The 13995-nt window shown below is 50.1% G+C and overlaps 1 protein-coding gene across 2 annotated transcripts in view; it reads right to left on the minus strand.

The window, feature by feature from the left end:
- Positions 1 to 5274: 5274 nt before the first annotated feature.
- The window catches only part of HUNK (hormonally up-regulated Neu-associated kinase), a 101770-nt gene continuing 93049 nt past the window's right edge, over positions 5275 to 13995 (minus strand). For both annotated transcript variants that reach the window (XM_074360683.1, XM_074360679.1), the window contains 2 exons: positions 11155 to 11335; positions 5275 to 8550 (listed from right to left, as the gene is read on the minus strand). In XM_074360683.1, coding sequence (XP_074216784.1) covers positions 7892 to 8550; positions 11155 to 11335 — 840 coding nt within the window. In that variant the 3' untranslated portion in view covers positions 5275 to 7891. The remainder of the gene's footprint in view (positions 8551 to 11154; positions 11336 to 13995) is intronic.

Genomic DNA, 13995 nt, shown 5'->3' on the forward strand with positions numbered 1-13995 from the left:
CTTCTTGCCAAATCTCCATATAGTCACCAAAGGGAAACAGTCAAAAGGACATACATGCATTTGAGAAATGGGGACAATGGCTTCACCACACAACCAAGACCCATGATTAGTTGTTTCCAGGGTGGCAAATGGGCCTGTGTTAGGAGGAGGCAGAACTCGGGCTGTGCTCTGTGAAAGATGCCAGTACCCAAACTTAGAGTCCTATTTATTTACCAGGTCCTCCACTTTAATGTTTATAACATATTTGAGGACCTGTGCTCTGGATTAGAGGAATATTTTCCTTTCCCTTAAGTGCCCTTCAGTCAACTACTAATCTTTCATCTAACTCCTCTCAGCATTTACTCTTAATCCTATTTATTCATCAGTCCACCTACCAATCATCCATTCGCTATCAATCCAAACTGATCACCAATTCACCACTATCCATCTACCATCCACTACCCATCTATCCATCTATCCATCCATCCATCATCCATCCATCCATCCATCCATCATTCACCCATCCATCCACCACCCATCAACATGTCAGATGTACTCATGGAGGACTAGAAGTGTTCAGGGGAAGGTAAGACAAATCATTTGGGAATGTGGAAAGAGCAGTTCCACATACTCTCTTCCCTCAAACACAAATCAGTTTCCTTCTTTCTAATATGGTCGTCACCATGTCCATCCTCTGGCCCAAAATTTGCGAAAGGGAGCGAGCAGACCCCAGACGTCATGACACTCCTAAGCAACTCCAGGGCATCATTCAATTCTGGGCTCTTCACGCCAGGAAGTGGGAAGAGAACTGACCGTGAAGGTAGATAGTTGGAGTTCTTCGTGCCCCTGTCTCTATTCTGGCCTCAGATGCATCATCCGTACCCTGACCTCTGCTTCTTAAAATTATTCCCTGAAGTATGCAAAGCTGAGAGGACAATCAGGGACGGAGTCACAACATTCACACTGATTTTGCATCTGAATCCATGACACATGGTAGTTTTAAGGGGGAAAAAAAAAAGGTGTTACCTTTTTTTTTTTCAAATCAGCAGTGAGTTACAAAAACTCTGCTCCAAGCAGTCACTTCGTGCTTATCCTGGAAACCCGTATTTCTTGCTGCTCTTTGTGGACTGCCCCAAACTTTTGGGAGCACTGAACCCAGGACTAGGTGACCCCCAGTTCCTTGTGATTCTGTGACTTGGGCCTGGATGTTCTGAAAATGAGATTGGCTCACACAGTTGAAGCGGCCATGGGTGGGAAGGATCTGAATGGGCTCTTTGGGGCTCTCTGACTCAGACCGCTTTCCGCGGAGGGGATGCTGGTCCCGTGCTGCGTCATTCAGGTGTGAGTAATGGCCCCGATTTGTCTACGAGGCATCACACAGCTCCACATCTGCTCTCAATTTAGACTTGTTCCCTAAAACGTTGACTAAGCTCTCTCTTTTCATAAGCAAGCAAGAGCCCATTTTTGAGAGGCTGTTCACAAAGAGAATGGGAGATGTCTTGAATGGAATGCGATTTGAGTACCAGGGCCACGCTCTGTTCTGCGCAGAGGAAGCAGGGATGAATCCGAGATGGGGTAGGGGGGACGAAGTAGCAGCGGCAGACTTGTGACCAGGACACTCTCCTGACACGTCGCCCTGCCTGTGGAGGGCAGCCAGCATTGGAAATCTACCAAAAACAAAACAGGAAGGAGCTCTCTCTCTCTTTCTTGCAGGTAGTGGGTTCCTAAAATGAAACATCTGTGGTCTGTGACAGCATTAATCCTGGTTCTGTGAACTGGGCGAGCTACCTAAACGTACATGTGAAACAGAAACAACTCACCCACTTCACAGGGGCCTTGTGAGGACTAAAGCAGGAGGCCTGGGGGGGGACGGGGGAGGGTAGAGCTCAGTAGTAGAGTGAGTGTTTAGCACGCATGAGGTCCTGGGTTCGATCCCCTGTACCCCCATTAAAATACATATAAATAAGTAAACCTAATTACTTGCCGCCCCCCCCACCAAACAACAAAAAACCCAGGAGGCTTAAGGGCCAAAATCTGTGTGGCTTGTTCTTCTCTGCAGTTTATACATTTTTAAAGGGTTGTTAAAATTAAAGCAAAACATGAAAAAGAACATAGGACAGACTGCATGGTCATCTGCTAAGCGTAAAGGACTTGCTACTGGGCCCTTTACGGAAAAGTCTGTGGGTCTCTGGATTGAAGGAAGAAAGACACTTGAAAATACCTGGCACAGGGCCTGGCACACAGGGGACGTTTGGTAAAGGTAGAATTTCACCACCAAAAGAGGATGGTTTTCAGGGAGTAATTTAGTTGTAAGAAAAGGGTAAATGAGATTCAACATATGGGACAAAATCTGTAGGGTTTGTAGAATATATAAATATTTCTATTTGGCCTCCCCCCATGTTAGTCTGCTAGGGCTGCCATAACAAAATGCCACACACCGGGCGGCATAAACAACAGACGTTGCTTTTCTCACAGCTCTGGGGGCCACAAGTCCAAGATCAAGGTGTCGGCAGGTTCGGTGTCCCCCTTGGCCTCACTCCTTGGCTGGCAGATGGCTGCCTCCTCCTCGTGTCTTCCCATGGTCCTCTCTCTGTCTGGTGTCCCTCTGTGGGTCCAAATTTCCTCTTCTTAAAGAACACCAGTCAGACTGGATCAGGCCCACCCCGATGGAGGCCTTATTTTTATTCACCTCTTTAAAAACTGTGTCTCCAAATACAGCCACATCTGAGGTGCTGGGGGTTAGGCCTTCGACAGATGAGTTTTGTGGGGAAAACAACTCAGCCCATAACACTCCCTTTTAAATTAAAGGAAGTATTAATAAGTAACAATGTTTATCCCTTTATTCAGAACAAATAATCCTTACACGCTAAGAGGTGTCACAACTGGGTAACAATGAGAAAGGCTGGTCCAATTTTAGGGGACCTTTAAGTGACAGGCCTCTGTACCTTCCTTGTGGCAGAAACTTTACCTGCATCCCAAATATCCACATGATCTCCCACATTTCTCAGCCTCGTGCTCGTAGGCAGGCACAGGACTAGTTCCAGCCCTCACAGAGCACCCAAGGGCCAGTGGAAACTCTTCAGCTCACCCTTGCTCTGCTGTGGTGGCCAGAGGAGCTTCATTTTGAGTGAACAGGACCACAAGCTGGAAGCAGCCTGGATCCCTGAGTCACCACATGGAAGGCAGGTGCTCTGGAGTCAGCCAAATGGCATAAACATTCATGGGAGTAGGAAACAAACCTTTATGGGACAAATCACAGAGATTTGGGGTTTAATCTCTTCTCATCACCAAGTCTGATCTACCTAACACACTGGTTGCCAGAGAGGAGCCGAACACTGGTGATGGGGTCACAGAGGCATTCTCATCTCAGACCTGCCATGAATGCACCACCTAACCTTGGATGAGAAGCCTTGGTCCTGATACTGGCTGGCATCCCACCCTTGTCCAGCAGGCTGTGGTAACAAGGCTTAGAAAGAATACATTCCATTATTCTGGAGAGGCTTATGTATAATATCAGCCAAAGATTTTCCTTTCAAAATAACTATGGGCCGCCTTCTGAGCAGGGAATATGTTGAGTAACTAGCTCAGGCCCTTAAGTCAGAGCCATTTTTTTTTCTTTTTTATTCCGTGAATGATGTAGCTTCCTGGCCTTGTCCTCTCTGCAATGCCCTACTGGTTAGTTGCCCAACTCCAGTTGGTCCCTGAGTTTTCTTCACATCTGTCTACTCTATACTCCCCGAGCTGGTGCCCCCAAACTCCTCCTTATTGGCACACCAGCTCAAACGTGGATATACTTGTGGAAGGAAATTGCCAAGGCTGAGGTGTCCCCTGCCCTTCCCCACCCCCAGTCCCTTGGTGCCATAGACATGAGCTCTCAGAGATAACTGTGTGTCCTGAAAACAGGTCCGCAGAAAAGTGCAAATATAGACCCCATTTGTCTTTGGAACCAGATGTCTGAAAAGCTCCCTTGACAAAACAAACCCGCCACAAATAATACACTCATTTACTACTCAGGAAATACACTCCTTTCATTGGAAAGTGATGACATTAAGTTGAACCAGCTCCCAGTACTGCTCTGAATTATTCTAACTGTCTGTAGCACATAGAGGGCCTTACAGAGAAAACAAATACAATAACCAAGAGGCTTCCAGACGCCCCCTAAAAATAGCAGTCTTGCATTCTTTCTGAACTTGTATCGCTGTATGACATGACTATACAGAAAATACTTTATTGACTTAATCCAGTAAAACATAACAGCCTTTTCACAGCCAACGCAGATAACAGGGCTGTCCAGGGGTAGATGTTTACTTGGGGGATCTATTGAGAAGGAAAGTCTTTTTGCAGCTTCGAGTCGATAGCAGACAGTGAGTGGATAATGTGTGAGGTTCAAATCTCAAGAAGCTGCACGATTTTGGGAAGGACTTAAAACTGCAGCCCTGGTCCATGCAGAAACCTCAGATCCCTGTTGTAATGACGGTTTGATCTGCTGTTGACTTTCCCCTCTGCCCACGGTGGCCGTGCTCTCTGATTGCTCTGTGTTCTTTGAGGGAGGAGCCCCGCTCCCTAAACTCAGTCTGAGGCCAGCTCACTCAGGGGCCCTGGTGAGTCCTTAAACCATCTGTGGCCCCAGCTTTCCCTTCTTTCATCTCTGGTCCCTCTCTGCTCTAAAATGATCTGATTCCTGAAAGAAAACATCATCATGAAAACTATATACACCTTCTTACGCCCCAACCCCACCCAACTTCAGAGAGAGCTTCATGCAGTGCAAACTGTGGGCCTCCTGCTTTCCACCGTGCCACCCTCTGAGCCCCACTGCACGGAGGACATGGGTGGTATAGAGGAAAAACTTTTTGTGAAGAGTTACGAATAAATTTGGAACAGGCCCAATCCAAACAGCCCATCCAGGAGCCCTCCCATTCCACCTCATCGCCCCTCTCCCCACCGCCCTCCCCAAGGCCTGAAACAAGGACAAAATCTAGAAGTGACGTTCACAGGTGTTATTCCTCATGTGCCATTTTCAGAATCTTCAAGGAAGATCATGACCCCGGCCCCCAACCCAGAAAGAAAAATGCTGATTCACCTTGAGCTGCCATTTGCTGTACGCCAGGCAGATGGACTCTGCAGACACACCTGTTGCAAGTGAAATGAAGCCGAAAATGCTTTCAAATACCCACAACGCGATTCCGTCTTGCATCCTGTCAGTTGCTGCGCCAAGAACTTTACCTCGAAGATGATACGATTATTTTGCAACCTCCTCTTAGTTTTCAGATTTATCAGCAAAACAAACAAAGCAGCCAGAGTGAGGGAAAAGTGTATTTCACAGTCATTATAAAAGCACATATATTTAATCATGGTGACATAAATACAGTCCTTACTTGTGACCAAATCATACAATTAAGGTTGACTTTTCCTCCAGGACGTCACATGATGTTGGTTCAGCCACCTCCGTCGGTTAAGTACAGGCTGACTGAGCTCACAGGCGCAGACTAACGAGAGACAGTCATGGCTCAAACGAACGACACACTTGGTCCTTACCAAAGGGAGAGTCAAGTTTTCCATATAAATATAATAAAATAATAAAAGAATTTAACATTTCTTCTTTTACTCAATTTCATAGATTGGCCAGGTGCTCACACACACACACAATACAGTTTTCCACCCCCCACCCCCGCACCCCCTCACTGGGTTCAGAATTGACCTGAGTTCACAGTTCAAGTTGCCAATGGTGACACGGTTGGTCAGTTGCAGGACCGTCTGCAGTGTTCTTGAAGCGTGCGAGGGACGGGAAGCGTCCCAACAAGCTAACGGTGACACACTCATGTTCTCAAGGCAAGTAAAACACAAGAAAGAGACATAAAAGGCCAGACGAAGTTCACAGGCACAGCTATGCAGCCCTCAAACCTGCAGAGGGGGCCCCTGAAGCTGGAAACCAGCTTCCGAAACGGCTTCTTCACCCATCAAAGACCAAAACTTCACGGCAGATGGAGAGAGGGACCTTTCTCCTATGCTTCTTTTCTTTCTCTCTGCTTAAAAAGCTCTATTTTCAATGGAAAGTTCCAGAACCCGGTCTGGAGCCATACAAAGGAATGTCACCAACAGCCAGGAGCCTGACTGCCTTGGGCTGGGGCAATCCCATCAAGCGGGAAGCTGCAGCCCAAGATCCTGTCAAGCCAAGACTGGGCATGGGGGTGGCTTCCAGGGACAGCCAGATATCCGTGCCCTCCTCACTCAGCCAGAGACGTGTGGGGCAGAAGGTCACCGCTGGTGAATGAGGAACCACTCCCACTGCCCTCTGGCGCAGGCTGGCTGCCAGCAGAAGTGAAGGCAGGCTTTGCAATGCTCCAGGCCTGCTTCAGAATCAGTGAGCTGAGAGGACCAGCCCTGGGGTGGCCACAGCGGTGGTTTCTGGTCATGCCTGCACCAACCAACAGTTAAAGACTCCAAGCCACAGTGTAACCTGTCTCCCAAGCTGACGGCTATCCAACCCGTGCTGATTCTTCTTTTTCCGGTTCTGCTCATGACTGAGTGGTCCCCACCAAGTGCCAGGGCCCAGGGGAGCCAGCCCCAAGCCAGCTCCAGCCAGACATAGTCACACAACATGGAGGTCCACAAAACACGTATGCAGCGACGGCATGGACACAGACCCGGAGATGCATCTTTGGTTCCATCCTTGGCAAAAGGTGTGAAAACAAAACAAGGACTCAAAGCCTGTTTGGGGAACACCGCTTTCTTCAAAGAAGACGTGGTGCTGTATTTTGAACGTGATTCTCTCCAGGCAAGCCTCTCACAGCTCACCGCCAACTGGCGGAGTTCTAAACCAAACTTATTTTCTTGGCAGCTGGAAAACTGCATTGCACAGAGGTAATGGTGCCTTCTAGGTACATCCACATCCAACCTTAACCATTTTCTCTCTTTCTAAATAACCAAATCTGACTATGCTCTATAGCTCCAGAAGGATGGGGGCTCTGAGGATATGATGGGAAGAACACAGGGCCGGCTGTGATCAGTGACCACCAGCCACTAAAAACATCACCTGGGTGAGCTCTGATGCCCTCCACGCATATCCTCTCGCAAGAACAGGAGTTTGCCGAAATCACTTTCCATCTCTCCATCCAGGTTTTTAAGAATTATGTTGCTTTGATTCAATGATATCACATAAAGAAAAATCATCTTTGGGAAAGATAATTCAACTATTAGCAAGTTTCAACCAAAAAAGAAAAAAAAAAGTCAAAACCTTGCTTGGCAAATGAGTGTCCCCACTGGTCCTTTCCTCTCACCAGGGTCCCTGCTGTTTGGACCAGTCTTTGATCAGATGCCCCGTTTTGCTCAGAGGGGTTGGTGCTGGTTTCAGAGGCTCCTGCCCATCTTCTTCAAGGGTTCCTGGAGGCTGGTGCTCTGGGGCACCAGCTCTTGCCACCCTGCAGGGATTCACTTCTAGGAAAGGAGGGGAAACCGTGGCCTGGGTGAACCCCTCTGTGAACCCCTCTGACTGCTGAAAAGGGAACCACCCGCTGAGAGGCACACACAGAACACAAAATGGAGAAAGAGTTCGAAAGGTCTGTAATTGGAGGAGCCCAGAGGCCGATGCACGGTTTTTGCCTGCCCGGGCCCAGCTGGGAGGCGGGCAAAGGGTCGGTGATTGGTGGGAGGAGGAAGGCCACGCATGATCAGAGCTGGCTGCACAGAAGGCCACCTCCCCGGGGATCCCAGCATCCCCGGGGGAACCTGACTTGAGACCAGGGTATGCGGGCTCTGGGTCTGCAGGTTTCAGCTGTGGGGACATCACACGTCAGGAGGAGGTGGGGCCGGGAAAATGCTCAGTGAGAGGCCTCTGAGTTTTCACACCCTGATGGACGCATGGAGCTGCTCACTGCTTCCTGTGGAAACACCCAGAACCCCGCTGCTGGCCGAGTTAGCACTGGCCTTTGACCCCGTCAGCCACGTTGAAGGAGAGGCTCACGGGGGCCGTGGGCTGCAGCGGGGGCATGCTGGCCTCCAGGGGCCTGTCAGCTGGGGGCTGCACACTCTGGTGCCGCTTTCTCAGCATCTGTCCGACGCCCATCATGGGGAACCTGCCTCGGCTTTTCACACAGTGTGGGCTCCCCAGGGGCTGAGTGGAGCCGTTACCTGGCCCTGGGGGTGGGGAACACACGCCCTCCTCTTTGGGGGGGCTGTTCTTATCATCGTAGGCAAAGGAGACCAGAGTTGGGTGCAAAGGGGTTTGGAGAGCGGATGGGCTTCCGGGCAGCAGGACGGGCGAGAGCGTCCGCTCACCGGGACTCCCGCGAGCCAGGCCCCCGGGGGAGCTCAGGATCCTGTAGTGATGGGATGGGGACAGCACTTCCGTCTGCTCGTCACGGTCCACGGACTCGAAGGAGCGCACCATGTCCAGCATCAGGGGGTCTTCCTTGGCGGGGATGCCGGTGCTCCCAGGCCCTGGCTGAGGGGGCTCCGGTTTCTTGACAATCTTGGGGGTCCTGGGGGGTGGCACCGGGATGAACTCCATGGAGGAAGAAGCCACACAATTGGAGTCCGAGGTTTTGCGGAAAATATTACGGCAGCCGAAGGAATCTGCACATCAAGGAAGCAAAGGAAATCATGAAGATGGCTATACCAACAGGGCCAACGGCCCTGCTGCCACCTGCTCCGACCTCCAGCGTGACTGAGACAGTGAGAAGTTACCCAGGGAGGCCAGGAGAAACCGAGAAGCAAACGGCCTCAGCATCTGACTCACCCTATGGGAAACCAGATGGTCGTCCTAGAACAGAGGGGACAGAAGGCTGGTGACAGGAGGCCTCCTGGGTTCCGATTCACCTCGTGGAACCAGCTTAACATCCACTCTCCTTTTGAATTCTTTTTTCCCCTCAAAGTAAGTTTTTAAAAAAATTTTTATTTACTTTTTAAAAATTGCTTTTCTAATTTTTTTAAAATGGAGATACTGGGGATTGAACCCAGGACCTCATGCATGCTAAGCACGTGCTCTACCACTAAATTATACCCCAGCCCTCTCTGCTCTCCTTTTGGTTGCTTAAAATTCTGGACCCCACCAAAGAACCTTTAAATACAAAGGCACATGGCTCAACAGAATGACCAGAAAACTGCTGGAAGGACATGGAATCCAACATGCTGAGGACTTGCAAATTTGGTCCTCAGGTAATCAAAACTGGAAGGAGGGTTTTGCTCATGACTTTTTTTTTAATTATGGTAAAAAATACATAACATAAGTTTATCATCTCAACCATTTTTAAGTGCAGAGCTCAGTAGTGTTAACTGCATTCACACTGTTGTGAAACAGAACTCTTCACATTGCAAATCTAATAGCTGTTGCCGGGGGCAACCGGTCTGTGAATCTGACTGCTCTAGGTCCCTCATATGAGTGGAATCTACAATATTGGTCCTTTCGTGACTGGCCTGTTTCACTGAAGGTAACGTCCTCAGGGTTCACCGGTGCTGTAGCATGGGGTCAGAGTTCCCTTCCTTTTTGAGAACTCCCTCATGACTTTTGGTCTCCCCGGAGCCTCATCTAGTTCTGAACAAGGGAGAAACACTCTTCCATCTATATATTTAGGGCAACCAGCCAATCCCCATGGCTTCCATCTCAAGTTGGCATAGACTAGAATCTAGGTTTGCAGATTCTGCCAGAAAAGAAAGGGAAAATCCCCACGAATGTGGAGCCAAGGGAAGTAAAGCCAAGTTCCTGGGGAACAGGCTCTGTGTCAGCTGCCTTGTTTTACCGTCACATTTTACAGGCCCCGTCGGGGCCGAGTGGCAGGAACAAGCTGCCACCACCGGGAGTGATTTCAGGGGCAGCCAAGGGCACTGGGAATCCTCCTCGCCTTACATAAATAAACACACGGATCCCGAAATAAACCTCCTCCTCAGGCCAGCACAGATGCCTGAGCTTCACTGGCAGGAAGAAGTAAGATTTCATTGACGGCTAACGTCTTCCAGGCTTCCAGCTGGCACGGGCGCCCCTCCCCTCTCCCTGAGATGCGCGTGCTCCCACCTTGCAGCCCAGCTTGTCCCTCCGCCCAGCCCTGCTCCCTTCACCTTCCCACACCTGTAGATCCTGGGAGGCTGCCTCACACACTCGCCCTACAAATCTCCCCCATCAGAGTCAGCCCCGGGGCACCGACCAGACCCTGCATCCTTCCCAGCAAGGAGGGCGTGGACACCGGCCCGACCCTTGAGCACGATGCCAGCTCCTCTTCGCCCTGCCCTCCCGGGAGGCCGTAGGCTACACAGGCCTGGAGGGAAAGCCCGAGAGCCAGGCTGCGCGTTTGGGAACCTGGACTCCATCACTTCCCAGCTCTCCGACTTCGGACAGCTCTCTGCTGTTTCCTCGTCTCTAGAAATGGGGGTGAGAATGATCTCACTGGGTTGAGGTAAGAGTTGAAACAGCGCCTGCCACACAGTGAGTGGTCAGTGTTAGCAGTTATACCATCTCCGGGCTGTTCTAAGCCAACAGGCTCTCAACTCCCAGGAGGAAGGAAAAACACAAAGAAACAGAAGACTGTTGGCCTGGGAAGGTACCAAGGAATGGACTCCACCTCTGAGGCCGCACATTTATCCCAAATACACAGCAGTGATCTAGACTTTCTTGCGGGTATTTCCACAGGACGCCGCTGTCAAGGGCCCAGATTCGCTGCTGGTCCCAAAGCCAGAAAGGAGAATCTCCCAAGGAGGGACAAGCACAGGCCCTCCAGTGAGACCTGCAGGACAAAACTGGACCAAGCGGGGTTGTCCTTTCCGGGTGAGAGCCAGTGTCTCAGGGTCCGCAGACCCGTGCCGCTCGGGGCTGCTTCAGCCTCCCCAGCACTTTCCTGCTTCCCCAGGGAACCGCTGGTTGGTGTCAGACAGCCAGGGCCCTCTCTGAACCTCAGTCACTTCTATTTAAAACAAAGGGATTGTACTGAACCCCATGATCTCTCCCATGCCACCCCCTTCCATGTAACAAAGACCTGTCCTCAATACCGTGCATACCATCTCCACTTTCCCAAGTCCTGCCTGCACAGGTGGCCAGCACCATGCCGCATGGACCCTGATTGTCCTTGGGTACCTCACATGTGTTAACTCTGCTTTCCCACGGGCATGAGAATGGATCTGTCCCGGGGGCCCACACAGCCACGTCGCTGAACACGAGTGGCCTGGCCAGAGACCCCGGGGCTGACGCACCTTTGTCGGGGAAGCCGGGCTTGGCGGCCTTCCGGTCCTTCAGCAGGGCCCTGGTGTTCTGAGTCTGCGTGAGGAGCGAGGCTGAGGGCTGTTTGTGTGGCGGCAGGTTCTTGTCCAGCTTCTTGGAAAATGGCCGATGAAGAAAATCCCCTCTTTTTTCTTGTTCTTTGGGCTTTTTATCCTTCAAATCAGAAGGAAACATATGTACTCAGATGCACACAAGAATATACAATGTGATTCCTCTTTGAAGAGTTGGGGGAAGGGATAAATTAGGAATTTGGCATAAATAGATATGCACTATTATACATAAAATAGATAAACAACAAGGACCTACTATATAGCACAGGGAATTACAGTCAATATCTTGTAATAACCCATAATGGAAAAAAATCTGAAAAAAATGTATGTATAACTGACTCACTCTGATGTACACCTGAAACATTATAAATCAACTATACTTCAATTTTTTAAAAAAGCCACACCTTGAAAAATAAAAAGTTATCGAAGTAGAGTTAAGAAACCCCAGTTTTTCAAAACACAATGCTCTTAGCTGCATGTTGAACAACAGAAGGGCCGAGGCCCAGTGATGCTCCGGGGAACCCGCCTCCCTCTCTCTGGGCACAGCAGGCTTCAGTCGTCCCTCGCTGTCTGCACTGTGCTGTTTCAAGGTGTTCCAACAAGGACAAGGTCATCCCTGGGCGGTCAGTGACTCCAGAACACACTGAACAAACCGAGGCAAAGCAGATGAGGACCTGAGGAAATCTGCCGTCTTACTGAAAGCAGGGCCCTAAGATTCTGCCCACAGCAGTGGTTTTGCAAAGGCAGCTTTGCAAAGGAAACATAACCGCTTCCATCTTAACCTCAGTGTTGGTGTGTTTAGTCAATCCGAGGGGGTGGACAACAGCCCCCAGGAGCCCGGAGCCAGCCTGGGTGAGTTTCTGACCACTTTCCCACCTCTGGTCGTGGGGCACTTACTCGTGTACTTAAACTGGCTCGATTCAGCGTTTGCGCTGTCAGTCTTACCTTGACTGAACTCAATTAGAATGTCTGATGGGAGTGAATCTGACTGTTTTCTAAATCTTCAACCCCACAGCCTCTGGCATAAAGCCAAGGCATGGAGAGAAAGTGTAATAAACAGTTATTGAAATATTGAAAAACAAAAACAAAAAAGCCAGTGGAAGCTGAACTGAATTAAAATGAATTGAGTTCAAGCTTCTGGGAAGGGTGATGACACTAAGAAGTTTTTTTCCTGGCCCTAAAGATCGTGTTTGATGCTTGCTGGTAAACGGAGGCAACCCAATCCCTGACCTCACCCCGAGTGAGGGGGGACGGGGCAAAGGGGAGACAGATTTTCACATTTTTGCCTTAAACTTTAAGAGCATTTGCAATTCAAGAGAGCTCATCTATTTTTCATGGATGTTGTTGAAAAGCTTCTCAAGGAAACATCTCCCTGCACTTGCAGAGCCCTTTCTAATGAGGATTTTCAAAGCTTTTTTGGATTGGGGTTCATTATGCCGGGGTTTTGAGTGGGAAAGAACAGCAGGGAAGAGAAGGGAAGTGGGGACCCCCAGCCCAGCTTTGAGTGTCACCATGGGGACAGCAGCTCCCAGGAGCCTGGGCCTTGGCTGAGGTGGCTCGTCCCGCGGGGGTGAGGCGGGAGGAAAAGAGGGGTGACACTTCCACAAATGCCTCCCCTCCGGCATCTGAACAGCCACCGATGCCTTCACTGAGGATGCCTGAATGCCAGATGCTGCTCTGGCAGGACCCACGATGAGGCAAATCCTGTCCTCCCCTCTTCCAGAGGACCCTGCAGTGGTTAAATCATTCACGTAGGAGCCAGACAACATCCCAGATTTTCACCTTCCTCCCTGAAAGTCCGTGTTCTGAACCCTTGACTCCACGCTGCCTTCTGGAAGCCTGGGGCAGGGCCAGGCGGTACCAGGGGTGGAGAGAGAGGCTGGACACAGCGACTGGCCATGGGCAGGGACCACATTGTAGTTCGAGGGCTACAGGTCAGTATCCAGGATGCTACAGGGGGTGGGGGCCATGTGCAGGATGCTATGAAGGGGAAAGGGGACATCTGCTCCTGGTCATCTTGGTCAAGGCCAAGCACAGTTCTCCACCACCTTCCTCTCCCTGTATCTACCAAACACGAACAGGCCCCCTTCTCTACGGCAAAGGAGAGTGAGTTTTCACGTTGCCCCCTCCCCACATTCCTGTCCCAAAAAGTCTGGCAGAATTCCATCCTTTGGCTCCGTTCTTCCTATCTCTGTTTTTATGAGAAAACTCATTCGTTCTACCTGTTTACATCTTAAACATGAAAAAAGAAATCAAATGTACTTTGGTGATACGTTATAAAACAGCATTTGGAAGAAAAAACAAAACTGAGTGTTCCCCTCCCTCCATCCTGTCTAAGGGTGCTTTTTAGAAGGATGAGCACTCCGTCCTTCGGGCTGCTCTGCAGTCCCCACACCTAGAGGGCTTCCTGCGTGGCTCCCTGCATTCACCTCAGCTCCTTCCCAAGTCTCCTTGGGTCCTCAACGCTGGAGGATCAAGATACAAACTTTTAAGGGGCCAGTATCACCACCCAGAGTTCATGAATCAAAAGGTGTCCAAGAATGATTCTTCTGCAGAAATAGACCAAGCTTGGTTCTAGAAGTCTCTGCTGTAACTGACCAAGGGGTATTTGGCAATCAGTAGAAAGCCCGGATGCGGGCAGAAGAATGGGTATGTGGATTTATTAGGACTAAAGATTCCGGGAAGCCCTGCCTAGGCCCCCCTGCTGAACTTACTAACCCCAGGGTCTTGAACCCTGGTGCTTCCTCCAAAACCCTCCAGAGC

Source organism: Camelus bactrianus, chromosome 1 (genome assembly GCF_048773025.1).
Source record: "Camelus bactrianus isolate YW-2024 breed Bactrian camel chromosome 1, ASM4877302v1, whole genome shotgun sequence".
NCBI lineage: Eukaryota > Metazoa > Chordata > Mammalia > Artiodactyla > Camelidae > Camelus > Camelus bactrianus.